Source organism: Xiphophorus couchianus, chromosome 6, assembly GCF_001444195.1.
Source record: "Xiphophorus couchianus chromosome 6, X_couchianus-1.0, whole genome shotgun sequence".
Classification (NCBI taxonomy): Eukaryota; Metazoa; Chordata; class Actinopteri; order Cyprinodontiformes; family Poeciliidae; genus Xiphophorus; species Xiphophorus couchianus.
In genome coordinates this window covers 30,888,949-30,909,275 of record NC_040233.1, presented here as the reverse complement: position 1 = coordinate 30,909,275, position 20,327 = coordinate 30,888,949, and the positions used below count along the sequence as shown (strand labels likewise).

At 50.2% G+C, this 20,327-nt stretch overlaps 4 protein-coding genes across 10 annotated transcripts; 3 read left to right on the top strand and 1 right to left on the bottom strand.

The window, feature by feature from the left end:
* Positions 1–104: 104 nt before the first annotated feature.
* LOC114146770 (protein disulfide-isomerase TMX3-like) lies at positions 105–5,901 on the bottom strand. 5 transcript variants are annotated; one of them, XM_028021106.1, is made up of 18 exons: positions 5,738–5,901; positions 5,258–5,521; positions 5,004–5,175; positions 4,405–4,462; positions 3,781–3,823; positions 3,571–3,694; positions 3,446–3,491; positions 3,100–3,180; positions 2,894–2,993; positions 2,637–2,714; positions 2,299–2,365; positions 2,089–2,187; positions 1,218–1,275; positions 1,086–1,143; positions 966–1,022; positions 767–896; positions 510–578; positions 105–442 (listed from the first exon to the last, which is right to left on the bottom strand). In XM_028021106.1, the coding sequence occupies exons 3-18, from the start codon at positions 5,035–5,037 to the stop codon at positions 333–335; spliced, it is 1,212 nt and encodes a 403-aa protein (XP_027876907.1). In that variant the 5' UTR covers positions 5,038–5,175; positions 5,258–5,521; positions 5,738–5,901; the 3' UTR covers positions 105–332. The 5 variants fall into 5 exon arrangements, with proteins under 5 accessions (XP_027876907.1, XP_027876910.1, XP_027876905.1 ...); XM_028021109.1 differs by having other exon boundaries at positions 105–431; XM_028021104.1 differs by having other exon boundaries at positions 1,090–1,143.
* On the top strand, positions 5,686–10,069 carry LOC114146767 (zinc finger protein 574). Of its 2 annotated transcripts, none has more exons than XM_028021102.1 (7): positions 5,686–5,805; positions 7,257–7,722; positions 7,834–8,324; positions 8,476–8,655; positions 8,765–8,898; positions 8,979–9,102; positions 9,216–10,069. In XM_028021102.1, the coding sequence occupies exons 2-7, from the start codon at positions 7,297–7,299 to the stop codon at positions 9,367–9,369; spliced, it is 1,509 nt and encodes a 502-aa protein (XP_027876903.1). In that variant the 5' UTR covers positions 5,686–5,805; positions 7,257–7,296; the 3' UTR covers positions 9,370–10,069. The 2 variants fall into 2 exon arrangements, with proteins under 2 accessions (XP_027876903.1, XP_027876902.1); XM_028021101.1 differs by having other exon boundaries at positions 8,473–8,655.
* A 1,353-nt stretch (positions 10,070–11,422) lies between these two features.
* On the top strand, positions 11,423–12,942 carry opn4.1 (opsin 4.1). The gene has a single exon (XM_028021103.1). It carries the CDS (start codon positions 11,454–11,456, stop codon positions 12,804–12,806), a length of 1,353 nt encoding a protein of 450 aa, XP_027876904.1. The 5' UTR covers positions 11,423–11,453; the 3' UTR covers positions 12,807–12,942.
* A 4,773-nt stretch (positions 12,943–17,715) lies between these two features.
* On the top strand, positions 17,716–20,230 carry ccr9a (chemokine (C-C motif) receptor 9a). Of its 2 annotated transcripts, none has more exons than XM_028021338.1 (3): positions 17,716–17,931; positions 18,441–18,506; positions 18,580–20,230. In XM_028021338.1, exons 1-3 carry the CDS (start codon positions 17,764–17,766, stop codon positions 19,660–19,662), a joined length of 1,317 nt encoding a protein of 438 aa, XP_027877139.1. In that variant the 5' UTR covers positions 17,716–17,763; the 3' UTR covers positions 19,663–20,230. The 2 variants fall into 2 exon arrangements, with proteins under 2 accessions (XP_027877139.1, XP_027877138.1); XM_028021337.1 differs by having other exon boundaries at positions 17,720–17,955.
* Positions 20,231–20,327: the final 97 nt, after the last annotated feature.

Here is a 20,327-nt window from a genome sequence, read left to right as displayed (position 1 = left end):
AAGAGCACAATGTCAAAAAACCCCGTCACCAAACGGAAAAAATAAAGTCTGCTTTTGGGCCGGACCAACCAGGCCAACCGAAGGAGAATAAAGCCTCAGAGACATTTCACTGACTTATGTTTTTAATTGGGATTAAAACAGACACAACTGAGCTGACTAATGAAAGTTCCTGTTTGAAAGTACATCTGGGTCAAACCAGAACCTTTTCTTCAAGGCCTACATTTCTGGACCTAAAGTCTAGTTCCTCTACGTCCGCTCAGTTGGACTTTTTCTCTGTCAGTTTCTTCTTGCGTTGCATCGATGGCGCCAGCGGAGGAGTGTCTTCGTTGTCATCAGCAGAACCGGGTCGGTTCTTGATGCAGAGGTAGCAGAAGACACAGCCGACCGCCAGCGGGAAGCCAATCAGGAAGCAGCCGAGCACCGGGGCATCCCTGAACACCGGCTAGAGGGACGGGGCATGAGCAGAGACTTGGACAGGAAGCAGGAAGTGAGCTGATGATGTCACTTACCGTTAGTGTCATTCTGGCCTCGTAAAGGAAGCGTCGGACGCGCTGAGTGAAGCCGTTTCCTCCCAGAGCCTGAGGAGCAGATGAGATAGAAATCAAGGACTTCCTGCTGCGCCGGACCTCCTCAGAGGAACCCACCGCACCACCCAACTGCCCCAAACCATCCCAACTGCCCCAAACTACTGCCCCAACACATTGCACCACCCAACTTCCCCAAACCATCCCAACTGCCCCCAACCACCGCAACTGCCCCCCTATACCTCCACACTGCCGTCCAGCACGCCGTCCAGGAAGTCCAGCAGCTGCAGCTCTGTCTCTATGGGGGCTGGTGGCAGGAAGTAGCCATCGTTGGACAGGTTGACCACCATCAGGGAGGGGACAGGGGCCTCTCTGGGGACAGCAGGGACAGGGACTGTAATGAGCTTAACAAACTTCAACAGGTGAAGCGGAAAAACTCACCCCATGATGAGTCCGTCGATGTACGCGCTGTCCTCCATGAAACCAAAGTAGAATTTCCTGAAGACAAAGACACAGTCAGTAATACACTTCCACTTCCTGTGTGCCTTCCACAATAAAAGCTGACCTGCCATAGGTGTCCTTGTGCTCTGTGGCCACCTTCTCCACCAGATGCTTATACCTAAACAAGTAACAGGAAACGCATCACAGCAGGATGTTGAATTGATACATGGACGTCAGACAATCCTGGCTCACCTTAGGTTTTCTTCACACAGGTGTCTCTCCTCCAGCAGAGCCAGTAAGACCAGTTTACCTTCAGGAGAAAGGTGGAACCACATCACCTAAACCTAAAACCTGATTCTAGAGCTCTTAGCTCTTTCCCTGTGCCAGCACTCCTGGTTCTGGGACAGGGACCAGGGACCCACAGAGCGGGAACTCCTGGTTCCCGCTCTGCCTCCCGGTTCTGAGGACCCTGACCTCCATTTGGTCCACCAGGGAAAGACACTGGGCCAAATTCTGCTTACTATCAGCAGGCTCTTACTTCAGGACCCAACGGACCCGCTGGAGATGTTTTCTGGTATAACCCGGTGCCCCCCCCAAGAAGCTCTCCGAGTCCAAACAAAAATCTTAAAATGGTCACTAAAGTCCACCTGCCCAGGGAGCCATGAGAACCCTGTGAAACGTTCTTCACAATAATCCAAACAAGATTAAGCTAAAGCAAGAATAATCATTTCCAGTTCAGGTCAAGAGACAATAGAGTATCTGCCCCAAACTCAGTTTGGAAATATTTCTCAGACGATCAAAGCAAAACCGGAGACATGATTATCCAGAGTAAAACCTGAAGGTTCTCCCAAGGTTCCTAACAACATCAGGAGTTAAATTGGGATCAGATGTCTAAAATTCATTTAGCTCATGGAAACCTGCAGCTCATCTGAAGCATCAGTGACTTCATGACCAGGGTTCTGACTCCAGGTCAGCATGTGGACTGGGTGACCAACACAGAATCGGGTTATAAACAGCACAGTCCTCAGCAGGGACAGATGCTGAGGACAAACTCAAACAGGTAGAACCTTCAGTCTACCTGTTTGGTGATGACATCATGCTGACACAGGTATGTTGCTGTTACCTGACTCCCCCATGGCATACAGGGTGTAGCCATCAATCAGAAAGAAGTTGGGGAAGCGTTCTCTTTTGATCCAGGACTTCAGGTCTCCATCCTGTTCCTCTGAAACACAGAAGGTCCACCTGAGCTCTGATCACTGACTCACATCTCAGGACATCCAATCAGGCAGCATCTCCAGGAGTTAGAGCCACAGGTTGACCCAACATGTCTCACCATCATAAATGAAGTATGTCCCGTCCTTCAAAAGCAGCACAGCTGGTAGAGACGTCAGAGTCACTTCCTGAAACACAGTCAGCCGTCAGCCACTGTCCAAACAACCAGACACACCACAGACGGTTTGTTTCCACTGAGCGGGTCACTAAGGGTCGGCGTGGTACGGGTCGGTTAAATCGGGTCGGTGCACGATGATAGTAGTTGCTCCAGTACGACGCCTCGTTAGGTGGTTGAGTTTCGCTGTCGGCTTCTGCTGGAAACCGTTTCCTCAACACGGCGGTCCATGAAACATTGGACAAACCCGATCCGCTCAGTGGAACCGGGCCGGACCGCCCTACCTGTGGCAGGATCTCTCTGCTGGCAGAGAAGAAGTAGGTGTGGACGATTAGTTCCTCTGCTGCAGCCGTCAGGTTTCCCTGCAAACACACAGCAGGTTGGGTCAGAAACCGGGTACTGACCGGGCTCATTGGTTCTGGAGGACAAACAGGAACCTTCATATCACAGCGGAACCAGACGAGAAGCAGGAAGCTGCTGGTAACACGTCCTGTCTAAGTTGGTTCATCGTGTGTGTGTGTGTGTATGTGTGTGTGTGCACCTTGAGCTCTGACGTTGCTCCCACATAAAGGACCAGGACGTCATGGTGGCTGACGGCGTGTTGGAAGAGGCGCGTGCTGCTTAGAGAACGAACCAGCGGCCTGAATGACATCACACAGTGTCATCCTACTCATGTGACATCACTGTGACATCACTGCCTGAAACAGCTGTCATTTTTATGCTAATATCTTCGCACTTCAAACTCACCCTGAGACCCGGTCAGCAAAGTCCATAATTGCCTCTTTGGTTCTGGACCCGGGGTAGTTGAACTTGACGTCGTTCTTCAGCCTGAAGGAGAACACAGCGGAGAACAGTCAGGTCCTACCGGGTCCTATCCGGGTTCTACTGGGATCTGGTAGTCAGGTTTAGGGTTAGGGTTCTACCTAGTAGAACCCGTCTGCTGCTTCCCACAGCTGAGGTTCTGTGGGAAGCAGCACATTTGTTGCATTTCTGCATCAAAACCAGAGCAAAGCTTGATGCAAAACGTATAATAGACATACATAGTGATGTCATAGTGATGTCACAGTGATGTCACAGTGATGTCAAGACTTACATGAGGATGGCGGGATAATTTCGGACCTTGAACTCTCTGGCCAAACCTTTGGGAGAACCAGGCAGAACGTCAGCCAGCCAACAGAACCTCCATCCAGTGCATGCTTTTATTTTGAAGGGACAGACCAGTGTTGACTGTAGCGTCAGATTTTCCAACGCGAACCGGAGAGCCGAGACTCCGAAGTTCTGATCCGATCTGGTGCCAGACAGGATCCAGCTGTTTGCAGAAGGAACACCAGGGGGCGTAAAACTGAGGAGACAGAGTAGTCAGAGTAATCAGATTACTGTAGTCGGTCAGAGTAATCAGATTACTGTAGTCGGTCAGAGTAGAAGTACCTGGATGAGCCAGATCTCCTCTGGTTCTGTAGTTTCCATGAAGCTGAATCGGACGATAAGATCAGAGTGATTATTGTCCTGATTGGGGGGTTAAAGGTTAAAGGTCACCAGGAGGAAAGCGAATCACCATCAGAACCACCAGAACTGGTTTGGTGAAAGTCAGGAAGGGAACAGAAGTTCAGAAGTTTTCACACCACTCAAACTTCTCCACCTCTCTGAACACACCGTCACCATGGTGACCGTGGTGGCGGCAGCATCATGCTGTGGGGAGATGGTGGAGCTAAAGCAAGACGACCAAAGGCATTATGGGATGTTTCCATCAGATTCAAGGGTTAGAGTGGCCTAGTCAAAGTCCAGACCTGAACCCACTGGAAACATCATGTGATGTCTCCATGTTGTCATGGAAACGTTTCCAACACGGTTCCATTTGAACCAGCAGAACCTCCTGCTAAAAACACCGTAAGGGCTTTCAGAACCACCAGAACCTGTCCTAACCCGCCGTTTGGACATGACACTTCTGGTTAATGCTCTAATGTTCCGGACGGTTCTGGTTGCCATCAGAACCTCTGGCCTAGCTGTTCTGACCCGGTCCAGAACTGCACTCCATGTCTGGTAAAGACTTACGTGTCGTCCAGCTCCTCCACGAAGGCTGATCCCAACAGAACCGGTACCAGCAGCAGACCTGGGGGCACGGAGGACAGACATGATCAGAACCAGAACCAGCAGCAGCAGGTTGTCGGAGTGGCAGAGGTTCCGAGGGTCTGGACCGGTTTCCATGCTTCCCTCAGTTCTGACGACCCGTTTCCGGGTCCGGTGACCCGGTGAACCAAAGGTAGAATGAGAAGTCAGAACCTTGAAGCATTGACTAAAGTCCAGATCCGATCCGGTCCGGATCTGGACCACAGCTGAGCTGGTTCTGATGGAAATGGGTTCTGGAGGTAAAAAGATGTTCAGTTCAGACAAACATCTCACTGCAAGTGTTTTCCTGAACACTGAGCTCTGATTGGCTGATTGGTCTCAAACAGACCAATCAGAAGTGACAAAAATGTTTCTTCATTATTTTCTGAGAATCAGTCGAGTTTCTTTACATTTACTCATTTGTTGCCCTTTGACCTTCTATTGGTAGACAAGCAGAACCACCAGAGGTTTTGTCTGGACTTGGTTCTGGTTCTGTCAGCCGGGGAGTCCGGAACCAGAACCAGTGAGGTGAGTGGAGGACATACCTGCGAGCAGAATCGAGCTCCTCTGGGCCGCCATGTCGACTGCAGCAGACGAGCAGCTAATCTGCTGAGGCAGCTAATCCATTAGATTAACCGGGTCAGAACTTTATTGAGCAGGGAGCAGTAACAGGCCGAGATGACCAGCAGGGGGCAGCAGAGCCCGGTGTGATGGAAACTAAAAACAGAAATCACATTTCTGCTGTTTTAGCTTCATGGCTTCCTGATAATCCACCTTATAGCTAACCTCAAATCCTCACATGGAAAGATCCAGAGGAGGTTCTGGTCGGTCCTCCTACAGCTGGCTGGGGTCATGCTGAGCTGTTTCTGTAGTCAGGATGCTACAGGACAAACGGACTCTTCTCTTTCTCCTTCTGCTGTTACTTCAACTGCTCCACCTGGTCTGTGTTCTGATTGGCTGATTCCTCTGGTTCTGGTCCAAACCTGCTCTGGCTCTGGTTCTGGTTTTGATTCTGGTCCAGGTCCTGGTTCTTTTCCAGATCCGGTCCTGGTTCTGGTAGAACCTGAAAGACTCAAAGTTATTTTAATAAATTTGTTACATTTCTTCTTCAGTTTACGTCATATATTACGTCATGGTCTTATTATATTTTTTAAACAACATTCATAAAGTTCAGAAAATAAAAATTTTAAAAGAGAAAAGTTCAATAAAGTTTTGTTTAAAAAAACTGGTTTCCTTGCGCAGCTGGTCTGCGCAGCTTCCGGTTTCTCTGAGAACTCACCAGCTGATCGAACTCGTTCCTCTGTAACCGGATCAGAACCGGGACGCTCCAGGACCGGATCGCAGCAGGTAAGTCCACCTGTCGTGTCCATGGTAACAGCAGGCCCATAGCCGAGCCGAACCGGAACATGGAGCTGCAGGTCCAGCACCGAGCCAGGGGTCCAACAGGATCCTGGACCGGGTCAGACTGAGATCGGCCTGGTTCTGTTCACCGGGATCCGGAACCAGAACCGTGACAGGAAAAAGGAAACGACTCGGCCGGGCGGGTTGCTTAGCAATGTGTGAAAGAAACACGGCAGAGCGTAACCATGGTAACGGGGTCTATCAGAGATGTTCGTCCCGGAGAGATGATCACTCTGTCATAAATCCATCCTGGCGGGACGCAGCAGATTTATTCATATTAGGAAATATAGTTAAAGTTAATTTGCTGCTCAGCGGACCGAACAGCTTCACAAATGATAAAACAAAAAAACTGAATTAAGTTTGGTCAAAGTAAATACCAAATAATAATATGAATAAAAACCAAACATGCTTAATTTCAGCTGTAGCGATTTCCTTTTATAGAGTGTGGATATCAATAATCCTCTTATTAATAAAACAACGTTTCACCAACATCACAACGATAAACTGCAGCAGCTGCAGTCAGAGGGTCAGGGGTCACCGGCAGAACCCTGCCGACCTTTTTTTAATTTAATTTTATTTTTATTATCATCATTTACAACAAACATGGTATCGGCATCAGATGTACACAAACCTGAAACACCTGAAGAAGCCGAACCAGGCTGGTTCCTCACAGACAGAAAAGACGAAAGAACAAAAAAAAAAACCAGCAGGGGTTTTCCATCAGTTTCAAATAGTTTATCATATTATCCAGATCTGCATCTTGTTCTGTGTCCATGAATTTTAGAGATAAGAAAAGGAGGCAGAGTTCCCTGTGAAAAGTGAGGAAAGACGGTTTGGTTTTAAGATAAACACATTTGTGAATGAAAAACTTGATAATTATTACATTTAGTAGCCTTTCAAATTTCTTTTCTTTTCTCAGAGTCCCAAAAATGTTTCTGAGAAAATTCAGTTAAGTTTGGAGTTTTAGGGAAAAGCCAGTAGTGAACATTATAACAGAAAACTTTGCAATAAACACATTCATAGAAAAGATGTTCAGTCGACTCGATGTCACAAAATAAACAAGTTTTATCATCAATAGCAAATCAAAGTCTAAAGTTTCCTTAGAGGGAAAAACACCTGAAAGATTTCAGGACTTCATTGGGTTTTGGAGGAAGAGGAAGATTTAAATAATTTGTTCTAATTTTTACCGTTTGGACCTTTGAACCCTCTGGACCAGAACCACAGCGCTCTGCAGGGGGCGCTGCTGGGCTCCTTTAGGATCTGTCACGGGGTCTTCTGGAGTCTGACCCCTGACCCCTGTTGTGATGTCATGCATCCTGTGACCAATCACAGAAGACTGTGGAGGCCGGACCAGCCAGGTTCTGGTTCAGGTTCTGACGTGCTTTAATCGTCTCCAGATGACTGCAGGCAGCCAATCAGAGAGCAGCGGCGGCGGTGATGTCGTGGGTGGCACAGCGCTACAGTGACATCAGCCCGGTGACTCTGCAGGTGGTGGGCGGAGCCATGAGCTCCAGCCTGTACTGCCAGCAGGTGGAGGGTTTGTCGCAGGTGGAGTCCTTCCTGGTGGAGCTCTACCGCTGCAAGGTGTGTCAGTTCACCTGTGGCATGAAGGCGGGCATCGGCAGCCACCTTCTGCTGCGCCACCACCCCCCCGCCCTCGCCTGCCTGACCGGACCCGACGGACAGCAGGTGAGCCAGGAGGGGGCGGAGCCAGAGTCGCCCTACCGGCTGAGTCTGGACAGAGAGTCCAAGCAGAGTGACGAAGATGAGGACTTCCTGCTCTACGACATGCTGGGCGGCATGAGCCCGCCCACCTGTGACATCAGCACAGAGGAGGGGCTTCAGGTGGCACACACCTGCGAGGTAACACACACACACCTGCGAGGTAACACACACACACCTGGGAGTAACACACACACACCTGCGAGGTACTACTGCCCTGTTGGACCTTTTTCTTCTTCTGTGGTGCTGCAGGTCAGCACTCTGTTTGAGGAGTCCTCCATGTTCCCCCTGAAGGAGGCGCCGGTGGAGCTGTCCTGTCCCGCCACGCCTCCCTCCACCCAGGAGCAGACGGACCAGTCTGCCCAGTCCGCCCACCTCATGACCCTGGGACTCTGTCGGATCTCCTCCATCAGGCCTCCTCCCGCCGATGGCCGAGAGGCTCCGCCCTCCGGCCGGCTGCCGTGTCCCCTCTGTCCCCTGACGCTCCCGTCAGAACGGCTGCTGGATGTCCACGTCCGGTCGCACCGAGTCGCCGGCGGCTTCAGCTGCAGCCGCTGCGGCCGGACGGCCGACAGCTGGGAGGCGCTGGAGCCGCACTGCAGGAGGCGCTGCAAGAGAGGAAGGAGGAGGAAGAGGAGGAGCGGCAGGACGGGTGGAGGATCTTCGGCTGATTGGCCTTCAGACAGGTGGAGGGCCCGGCTGACCGCACCACAAGACCCAAAGAGGGCGGAGCTTCCTGACGGGTGAGTCATTTTAACCAACTACACATCAAGAGGCGGAGCGGGTGGAGCAGATGGAGTGGGTTGGGGTGGGGTGGGTTGGCATAAAACCTTATTGAATTTCATCTTGTTTCAAATCTATTCCTGAAAACTTTGAGTTTTGTTTTGGCAGCAGACCTTCTCCTATTGGTCGACCTCTGAATCTCCCCGGTCCAACAGCCAATCAGAAAGCAGCATGTGATCCGAGCAACTCTGTTCCCAGTCCGACCAGTTTGTCCCAGTCTGGTTCGTCCCAGGTCGTCTCACCAATCAGGAACCAGGAGCAGGCGGGCCTCACCTGCTCTCTGTGCCACAGGTAACTAAGTTACCCACAATTCACCACTACACCCAGACCGACCGACCGACCAGTCACAGAGCTGGCTTCCTGGCCGCCACACCTGAGCTCCAAGGTGTTCCCACTACAGGAAGTTCTCCTCTAAGCTGACTCTGAGACGTCACCTGGGCGTCCACGGAGCCGAGAAACCCTTCACCTGTCCTCACTGTCCCTACAGCAGCAGGCTGAAGGCCTCGCTGAGGCAACACCTGAGGACTCACACAGGTAACACACCTGAGACTGACGCAGGTAACCCACCTGGGTGGTGACCTTTGGTCTGGAAGCTGCTCCTGTGTTTTGCCCAGGTGAGAAGCCGTTCAGGTGTGCTGAGTGTCCGTACGCCTCCATCGACCGCAGCTCCCTGCTCAGACACAGCAGGACTCACAGCCAGGTGAAGCCGTACCGCTGCCAGCTCTGTAGCTACAGCAGGTAAGTCACCTGTTAGACACGCCCCCTTCATACCCTTCTGTGTTTTAGTTCCTCCGTCTGAATAGTGTACCTGCCGGTTACCATGGTAACCTGACAAGTTTTTCCACCGTCAGCATCCAGAAGAAGAGCCTGGACCTCCACGCTCGCCGCCATCACACAGGTGAGGTGTTTCCATGCCAACAGTGCGAGTACTCCAGCCCGGACCGCCAGCTGCTGCTGAAACACACGCGAAGACGCCACGCCCCCTCCCTGCTCCCTGCAATCTGATTGGACCGATACCTTCCTAGGTGCTGCTCGCATGTTTACCTGCAGGAATTATTGGACATGAAAAAAAGTTCTTTTATCAAGCCAAGATTTGTAACTTCTGAAAACACCTGGAACACACCTGGAAAACACCTGGGACACCTGGAATATACCTGGAACACACCTGGAAAACACCTGGAACATACCTGGGACACACCTGGAAAACGCCTCGAACACACCTGGAAGACCTGGGGAGGTTTGCATCAGAGTTCCAGGTGAGCAGGAAGAGGACCTGCCCACCTGGGCATCGGAGCAGAAGAGTTGAGAAACGGCAGCATTAGCTACAGAGGACCCTGATGACATCATCATGGTCACATGACCCCCGGGCAGCACTGCACCAGGTCAACGTGAGCCTCACCTGTCAGCAGCTGGCGTGTGTCTCAGCACACCTGGACGTGGAGACAAAGGTTGGGGTCGCTGTGTCTTTCAGGATGCGTCCTGTAGGGGGAGCTAGAGCTCCGTTAGCCGCCTGGCTAACACTTTATGTGACAGGCTGCATTAGACTGACCAACACCATCATGTCAGTCTAATGCAGCCTGTCAAATAAAGTGTTAGCGCCACCTGCTGATCAGAACTGAGACTCAAGCTGTTGTGTTCACTGACCTGTAGACGCTGTGGGAAATTTGATTTACTAAAATACAAATAAACAAAAGATTTGTTTGCATCTGTTGCTTCATTTCGTAAAATTTCATTGAAGTGTTTAGTTGCTTTTCCATAACTTTGGAAATGTTCTAAAGCAGAAGAATCACCTGGTCTTGACATTGTGTCCATCTGGGTCCAGAGTTTCCTCCACGTCCCTCTGGGACAAATCGTCCATCAGCTGATTGACCAATCGATCGATCTTCTAATGGGAGGCTAATGTCCTCAGGCTAACGTCCTCCTGCTGCTGTCCCGTCGCCTAGCAACACCGTCCAAACATCTGTCCAACCCTTTCCTGTGATTCTTCCAGGAATTTCTGCTAATTCTAAATCATTTTTGATTATTTGTTAATCAGACTTCTGGATCGTCTCCAAGGCTGCAGTTAGATTCAGTTTCTCTTTGTAATTCAGAGAATATTTTTCCAAAATATTTCCATGAATGCACATCATTGATGTTATGTGGCATCATGTCATAAAAATATGTAAATTGTGCAACATTATATCCCACAATGCAGTTCATTGGATATTGATTTGGGTTTTCTGTGTGTTTATTCAGTTCCTGTTGTCTTGATCCCAGCTCTTCCTGTTTCCCCTGATACCCTTCCCTGTGTATTTATACCCGGCTGTTCCTGTTTCCCGGTCGGGTTCTGGTCGACCCAGTTGCTACCAGAGGCAGAGCTGCCGCTGCTGCCTGGATCCCCGTTAAACCAACATCTTGGCACGTCAGCCTGGGTCCAACCGCGTTTCTCCTCACCACCAAACGAACACATCGTGACATTCCTGTTTCTTGGTCCTCATCTTATCGACTGCGAGATTGTTTTTGGTCATTTTTCACATTTATCTGAATCTGTTTCCAGATTCTTCCTCTTTTTCTTCTGCGACTCTCTGACTTTTCTTCTGTCTCGTTTTAAACTTTTAAACTAAGAGCTTTGACATGTTAGTCAGGGAGCGTCTGATGCAGGACAGTTGGACTCAGGCAGGCCTTTATGCAATGTTTCTCCTGGAGGTCAGAGGTCGTCCACAGGACTCAATCAGCTGGAGAAGTTCTTAAATCTGAACGTGAAGCGGGTTAGTTTGTTTCTAGATATTTGACCTTTGAGGGTCCTGACATCATTAGTCTCCAAAGTGAAATAATGATGTTACTTCTGCTCCAGATGTTCATTTACCCCTCGGGGCATTATTGGTTCTGGTCCATTACCCCCTCCCCACCTCATCAGTCGATCAGTGCGACATAAAAAGCTCAGAGTTCCTCTGAACGTCCTGCAGTCCAGACAAACATCCTCCAAGCCTTCACACAGATCGCAGCTCTGATCCAGCTATCAGAATCCAGGCAGAACCCAACAAAGATCCGGAACCATTGGGGTTCAGGAATCCAGCCAGAACCTCTGAGATCTGCAGCAGAGATCCAGGATGGCCGGAAACTGCACAGATCACCAGAAACACCTGGGGATGCCCGTCCCCACCCACGGCGCCCTGCAGCAGCAGCGCCCGTTCCCTACTGTGGACGTTCCTGCGCATGCCCATTACATCATCGGCTGTGTGATCCTGTTGGTGGGAGTGACGGGCACGCTGGGGAACGCTCTGGTCATCTACGTGTTCTGTCGTAGCAAGACGCTGCGGACACCCAGCAACCTGCTGGTGGTCAACCTGGCGCTGGCGGACTTGCTGATGTCAGTGACGCAATCTCCGGTCTTCTTCGTGGCCAGCCTGCACCGCCGCTGGGTGTTCGGAGAGTTTGCCTGCGAGCTCTATGCCTTCTGCGGCGCTCTGTTCGGCATCGCGTCCATGATGACGCTCACGGCCATTGCCGGGGACCGCTGCCTGGCCATCACGCGGCCGCTGGCGCTGCTGGGCGCCGTGAGCCGCCAGCGGCTCTCCTTGGTGGCCGTGGGGCTGTGGGTGTACTCGCTGGGCTGGAGTCTGCCGCCGTTCTTTGGGTGGAGTGCCTACGTCCCTGAAGGTCTACAGACGTCCTGCAGCTGGGATTACATGAGCTTCACGGTCACGGTGCGCACCTACACCGTCCTGCTCTTCGCCTTCGTCTTCTTCATCCCCCTGGCCGTCATCGGCTCCTGTTACCTGGCCATCTTCAGGGCCGTGCGACGGGCGGCTCAGGAGGTGAAGAGGCTGAGCAGTGGCGAGACCACCAAGGCGTATGAACGGCTGCGCGGCGAGTGGCGGATGGCCCGAGTGGCTCTGGGAGTCATTCTGCTCTTCGTCGTGTCCTGGTCGCCGTACTCCGCCGTCGCCCTGACCGCCACCGCTGGCTACGCCCACCTGCTGACCCCCTACATGAACTCGGTACCTGCAATCATCGCCAAGGCCTCCGCCATCCACAACCCCATCATCTACGCCATCACACATCCAAAGTATCGTGCCGCCATTGGTCGACACTTCCCGCTGCTGCGTGCTGTGCTGCGGCTGCATGAAAAGGACCTTCACTCCCCGTTCAGCTCCAGCACCGCCTCGTCTCGCCGCACCACGCTCAGCGGTTCGCCAGGGGTCCGGCTGGGCGCTGGGGTCCGCTGGCCGCAGAGCCGGCTGTCCTCAGCTTCTGACAGCGACTCCTGCTGGACGGAAAGCGAAGCTGACGGCTCCAGCGCCGCATCAACAGCCATCAACCGCCGGACATCCACCCAGGTGTCAGCTGAGCCGTCTGACCCCGCCCACATGAGCCATCGGGTTGGGTCTAGACCGACAGACAGCGACTCACCTGAAGGGGGCGCTGCCATGGCGGCAAAACTTCTGCTGGCTACAATATAATGGCACCACCCCTTTAAGTCATAGCCCCGCCCCCTGTGGCCAGAGTCATAGCTCCGCCCCTCTTCAACGCCATGTTTCTAGCCTCTTTTTGTTTGATTTAAATATATTAATAAAGACAACACCTGGTGGCATTTCACAGGTAAAACTGTCTGACTTTGTTCCAGGAACTACTTCCTCTGTTCAGTCAGAGAAACCTTGCTTTTTAATTCATTACATTAATGTAGGTAAGATCATTTTATTTATAAAGCACATTTTCAGCAACAAGGCAATTCAAAGTGTTTTACATGAATTAGAGGAAATACCAACAAAATAAAAGAAAAGCAAAAGAAAAAAATCTGGACAGGTCGCCAGTCTGTCCCAGGCAGTGATGGTATAGTAACTTTAATCAGATTACTGATTACTCCTTGAAAAAGTAACTTTAATCAGATTACTGATTACTCCTTGAAAAAGTAACTCAGATTACTGACTACTTGATTTGGAAAGTAACTAAGTTACATTAAAAGTAACTTTTTAGTTACTTTCAGCAGCTGCTAACAACAACACTGTGAAAATGACATTGATCTTTGCCAATATTTAATTGTAAGTTATTTAATAACAGTAACATCAACAATGTGTCTCCACTGATAAGGTTGAACTGAAGGGGAGATTTTTTAATGGTTACAATAAAAAACATTAGTAATTTGTGCAGTTTTTGTGTTTTCCACTATTGTCTGGAAAACTCTAAGGATTTTAACCCGCAGCCTCCAGGTTCTGTGTTTGGTGTCAGAGGTCAGAGGTCAGAGCTCCTCCTGCGGCTCCACAGTTCAGATGACTGCTGCACAGATTAGTGACACTTATCTTAATATTAATAATTATAATGGTGTTTAGTTGCACAACTTTACAGACTCGTTCATTCGTGGCTGTTTTCACGTTTATTGCTCTGTTCATATTAGTCTCCATGTTTCCAATGTTCTGGACATCTGGACGTCATTCACAGGTAATATATTAACTTTAACAGAGACGCAGCGGGACGGATCATCCTGGAAATGATGGACAGGGAGAGTCTGACTAAAACTAGCTGGAGGTCAGACACATTCTGGGGTTTCTGTCTGTTTATTTCCAAGCCCAAATGAACAACTTCACCTTCAAAAACCAGCCCAGAAAGCGACTCATTAAATCTGCTAGCGACTTAAAAAAAAAAAAAAGCCCACAGCCGCTTATAATAATCGGACTTGGCGACAGAAACTCAAAATAGTTCCTGTTTTTCTACCAACAAAATCGCATCTCCCTTTTCCCTCCATTGTTTATGTTTCTGTCGCATAGAAACGGCGATCACTCGACAAGACGCACAGAGGAAATACAATTAAATTCCAAAAGAAAATAGTAACGCAAAAATGATTTTGATAAGTAACTGTAGTCTGACTACTGGATATGAAATAGCAACGCGTTAGATTACTCGTTACTGAAAAACGTGGTCTGACGTCAGTAACGCGTTACTAAGTGACACGTCGCAGGGCAACACAAAGACCAACAGGACAAACCATGCACACACACCCACACACACCTAGGCAGAATTTAAAGACCAATTAACCCGACAGTCATTGTTTCTGGACTGTGGGAGGAAGCCGGAGAACCGGAGAGAACCCACCATACACAGGGAGAACATGCAAACTCCATGCAGAAAGACTCCGGGCCGGGAATCAAACCCAGGACCTTCTTGCTGCAAGGTGCTACCTTGCACCAGTGCTATCAACTGCGCCACTGTGCAGCCCGAGCCAGACTCAGAATAAAGAAATTGTCTTTAGATCAGGCAGACTTCACATTTCCATCTGCCCTAGAGTCTCAACTGGTTCGTCTCTGTTAATTCCAATCATCCAGATTTAGCGTGGAAAGAATCTCATCCAACTCGCGTCTCTGTCCCACAGCATCAGGCTGAGTGTTCGCCAGTCGGCCCAATCCGTCACTAATCTGTCGATATTCCAGGTATCCACCAAGTCCTAGCAGCAGAAATCCTGTTGTCATGAATCCAAATAAATCCAGGATGTATCCCTTTGTGTGTCCCCGCTGGGCTTTCCTGTGCCCAGTCGTCTCGTTGAGAAACTTTGATTAATTGCACTGAGAGACCGGTTAACCAGATCCATAGTTTGTAGCGTCAGAGGATGTGCAAAGAGGGGCTCCAAACAAGCAGCACAAAAACAGAGCAAGCGAAGGTGGGCAGGAGGGAGCAGAGGAAAAAGCTTCTGGTTCTGATGAAAGACAAACCTTCCAGAATTCTGAGTATATTGCTTATTAGATCATCATTTTAACTCACATTTACTGTCATAAACAATCTGCTCTTACTGGTATTGTGGTTGTGATTCCATCTCAGAAACATTCAAATGTCTCCAAATCTCAGTATTGCTGTTGTTCAGGTCTCTCTGTACTCAACCCCAAGTCCGATCATGTTGTGATCACATTTAGCTGAAACTGCATTAAATATTAGAAGAAACCACAGATTCCACCTCCTGGTCCGGTCCAGCTCAAACATCGTACCGTCTGTCAGATGAACTTGTTGAATCTAAATTTTCACCTGAGTCAGAACATCAACTGGATCCTTCTGCCTGTTAGTGATAGGGTTCTGGTTCTGTTGCTGGTTCTGTGGTAACTAAAAGTTCTGCTGGTTCTGGTTCTGTTCTGGTTGAACCTGTTAAAATCAGTGGGAGGTTTTGGATGGTTTTCTCTCTCAGCTCTATTTTCTGACTGCAGGTTTTTAAAAATCAACTAAAACATTTTATTTTATTTTATTGTTTCTTTTGTTGGTTTTCTGGCTCCTTTGTAATTTCATGAAAATTGTTTTAGGAATAAACGTTACTGACTTCTAATAAGAAGAAAATTCTCCATAACATCCCATAATAACCCAATAGTTGAATCTGATCAGAAGCTTGAGCTGCTGCTGATATTAAAAATGTAAAATCAGAGAAATCGACCATTTCTCCGTTACCATGGTGACACCCAAACCTTTTTAGGACCAAGGTCACCAGGATAGCCGTGCTGCTGCCGCGTGACCTCTGACCTCAGCGGTGGCGTGTGCCATTGGGAGGCGGTAACCATGACGACCAGGCTGTTTTTTCCTCTTTTGACAGGAAGTGTGAGCGACACGCAGCATCGCGTGCCAGCGCCTCGACCCGAGCTCCGTCGCATGAGAAGCTGCGACCGCAGACACATGGGGGAGGGGAACCGACCCGAAAACATCAGAACCGCTCTGGGGGAACATTTGCCCCTTCTCTCATTACCTCTTTCCTGCTGAACTACTTTCAAATAAAGGCCACTAGAGCCAACAGAACCTTTAAAAAAGAAGTTCTGTGAAACCGGGTCAGACGGGCAGCATGAGGCTGGGCTGCTGGTACCGCTCGGTCTGGTTGATTCAGAACCTGCTAGGATTTTCATACTGAACCGCCTCTCAGGTCTACAGAGGAGGTTCTGACAAAACAGAACCTTCAGTCCGACTGAGAACTCACCGTCAGTTGGGAACACAGACCTTCCAGAACCGGACCAGAACCAGCTGGAGAAACATTTCCTGGTCCGATGGGTCTGGATCTCAACTGAACCTGGTGGAACCATCATAAAACCTGTTCTGGTTGGTGGTGGCAGTGTCACGATGTGGGCCTCTCAGACCAACTCAGAACCTGAGCAGACCGGACCACCAGAAGCCGCTACTGCCAGAACCTCTGAACACGACCAGAACCGCTCTGGAAGCTCAGCTGACCAATCAGCAGCAGCTGTGTGATGTCATCACGTCAGTCTGGACCAGAACCTCTTAGGGACGGTTCTGACACCTGCTGAGAATCCTGTTCTGACCCGGTATCAGCAGAGTGTGTGTGTGTGTGTGTGTGTGTGTGTGTAGCAGGAAATGGAGGTGAAGCAGAGAACATCATGTTCAGACCACAAACACCTCAGTACTACAGATGAAGTACTTTGATAGTACAGCTGAAACAAAAACAAGACTCAGGGGGAGGGGGAGGTTGTCATGGTAACCTTTAAAAACAGCAGCTGATTGGCTGGTTGGAAGAAGGAACTGCTTGATTTGACGCATTTCAAAGTTTGTGAAACCAAAGTAGAACAAGTTGTTGTTCTGCCCTCTGAGTCCCAACATGAACTGGTTTTATGCTCAGAACCAGTTCAACACCAAGATGCTGCAGCAGTCTAGTCAAAGCCCAGAACCTGACTCGCATGCTGGGAGAGAAAACTGAAGCAGAAGTCCAACAGCTGAGCGGTTCTGGAGCGGATGGGTCGGGTCACAGAGACCCCATCAGAACTTCTCTGATTCTATATCTATAATCTCCTACTGGCTCAGGTTACAACAGGATCAGTTACCATGACAACGTGGATGATACACAGCTCTACATTATGTCACCAGGTGACCTTTGACCCCATCAAAGTGGTCAACTGAACAGATACATGTATGGAGATAAACAGGAACAACCTAGAGTTATAGATCTAGAGTTAACGCACAGCTTCAGTTATTACAACTATAAACCAGCAATCAGGTTGAAACCTGGAAGTAGTGATGACCTCTGACCTCTGACCTGACCCACAGTGGACCTTCTCCTGGCTGCAGAACATTTCCAGAACCAGAGACTAAAGTCTCGGATCAGAGAAACTCATCCAGGCTTTAGTTTCTCTTTAGTGGCTTTGATTCCTGCAGCAGCATCTTCACAGGTCTGATTGACAACACAACGGTCCAGAACGCTGCTGCTGGAGTTCTGACTAGAACCAGGAGGATAGAGACACCATCCGGTTCTACAGTCTTTCAGTTTAAACTTTAAAAAGACTTTAAACTGCTGGTAGTTTATAAATCACTGGCCGGATTAAAGATCTGCTGCTGCTGGATCAACCTGCTGGTTCTGGTTCTGCATCAGAACCAGAACCAGAACCAAACATGGATTGATCAACATGTTAGATGAAGATTCAGATGACGACTGAATGTAACGTCTGATTGATGGTTTTGGCTCATCATGGTGGCGGTTGGATGATTTTGGAGGCTCCTCCCCCAGCTTGCGTAACGCCGCGTCGCTCCTTCCTTTTGTTCGTCACGCTGTGGTTTAACGGACAGAAAGTGAGAAGAGAAGCAAACAGTCAGAATCTGCAGAGCCGCGGAGCGACCATGGTGAGTCCTCACCCGTCTGTCTGGGTTTGTTCATCACTTTTATCAAGTTTTTCCTCCACAAACCAAGAAATTAGAGACAAAATGAGGCTGAATGTGTAGAAAGTTTTTCTGGAATAAATCGCTGACAGTTTAAACAGAACCACCTGCATTTCTATTTGATAACTAAACTCTGATTCTCACTGAACCGATCAGAACCAGAAACATTTTAATTGTGTCTTCAAACTCTGAAGTCAGTTTTATTCTGCTTTTGTTGTGTTTATGCTGCTGCTGGCAGGTCAGAGGTCACAGCTTTTCATCTCGTCAGTTTGTAAACTAGAAGAAGCTTTACTGTCACGTCATGTTCTGATCCAGAGCCAGGAAACGTAGTTCGGTTTCCTGAATGCAGCAGAAACATTGGGACAAATGAAACAAACGTTTTACTGTAAAGACATGTGTCAGGCTCTTATTTTGAAAGCGTTGGAGCAGGAAATGATGCAACACAAAGAGCAGTAAACATGGCTGTTTTCCAGATTGATGACCTCATCACCGTAAACATGACCTCCATGGATGACATCATCACAGCAATGACGACAGAGGTGAGTATTGACGGTGCTCAAACTGACGCTGACGCTCCCAGGTGTGCTCAGGTGTGTCTCGTTGCGCCGCCAGGTCCCGTCCACCTTCAGTGCCTCGAGCAGCACCGAGGACTACTACGACTACGAGGCCGAGAACGTCACCGACCTGATGTGCGACCGGCAGCAGGTGCGCGAGTTCCGGAGCCGCTACGAGCCGCCGTTCTTCTGGATCATCACCTTGGTGGGCGGAGCCGGCAACCTGGCCGTGGTCTGGATCTACCTGAGCTTCCGGAAGCGGCTGAAGACCATGACGGACGTGTACCTGCTGAACCTGGCGGTGGCCGACCTCCTGTTCCTGGTCACGCTGCCGCTGTGGGCCACTGAGGCGTCGCACGGCTGGATCTTCGGCCGCGCCATGTGCAAGATCAACTCTGCCCTCTACAAGGTGAACCTGTTCAGCAGCATCCTGCTGCTCACCTGCATCAGTGTGGACCGCTACATCGTCATCGTGCAGACCACCAAGGCCCAGAACTCCCAGCTGGAGCGGCGGCGCTGTAGCCGCGTGGTGTGCGCCGCGGTCTGGCTGCTGGCGCTGCTGCTCGCCACGCCGGAGCTGGCCTTCGCCGCGCCCGCCGCCGCCGGATCCTCGCCCTACTGCAGGATGGTTTACCCACCCAACATGGGCAACCGCACCAAGATCCTGGTCCTGTCCCTGCAGGTGAGCATGGGCTTCTTCGTCCCCTTCATCGTCATGGGCTTCTGCTACAGCGTCATCATCGCCAAGCTGTTCACCACCCGAAACTTTGAGAAGCACAAGGCCATGCGGGTGATCCTGGCGGTGGTGGCGGTGTTCATCGTGTCGCAGCTGCCCTACAACAGCATGCTGGTGATGGAGGCCACGCAGGCGTCCAACATGACGGTGACAGACTGCGACCAGCTGAAGGCCCTGGACAAGGCCGGCCAGGTGCTGAAGAGTCTGGCCTACATGCACGCCTGCCTCAACCCCTTCCTCTACGTGTTTGTTGGCGTGCGCTTCCGCCGCGACATCGCGCGCCTGCTGCGCTGCTGCCTGCCGCGGCCCAGCAAGACTCCGCTGGGGAAGAGCAGGAGTCCTCTGAGCTCCACCCGCGTCTCCATGATGTCCGACAGCGACACCTCCCAGGCCCTGTCGCTGTAGACGTCACGTCCGTTTCACCAGCTTCATCAAGACGCACGCTGCTTCACTTCAGCCGCAACACCTCATCACACAAGTTCACACCTAGAAGAACCACAGCGACCCAAACAGAACCAGAACCGACACAGACGCTGTCCGGGCTTGGACTGGTTGGGTTCCTGGACTTCATGACCTTCCTGCTTTGCCTGGAAGGTGTCGGTTCGGTCCAGACTCCAAGGAGAGTCTCCAGAACCAGAAGCCGGCTCCAGGAAGCTGTGAGGACTCCCTGTCCTTGTGTTGGGGGTTTCGGAGTTTTGGGGGATTTTCTCAGGAACTTTCTGTACTGTGAAGCTTCATGACGAACAGAACACGTGACGTCAAGTGACCAAACTGAGACTAAGTTTCTGTCTTATGAGTTTGACTTTGATTTTCTTCTCTGTGATGTTTGAACTCTCTCCCCGTCGCTAACACATGCTAACAATGCTAACAGAACCCGACAGGGCCCGGTTCTCTGCTGCTGTAAACATCCTGCTGGGTTTGACTGACTGTACATATTTCTGTGTTGATGATTGAGAATAAACTGTTGAAAGTCTCAGAGTCTGTGATCATCAGCAGGAAGTTGATGCAACGCGTCAGGCCGTTTGCTTCACTTCCTGTTTGTGTTTTCGAGCTGAACTTTGTTCTCAGAT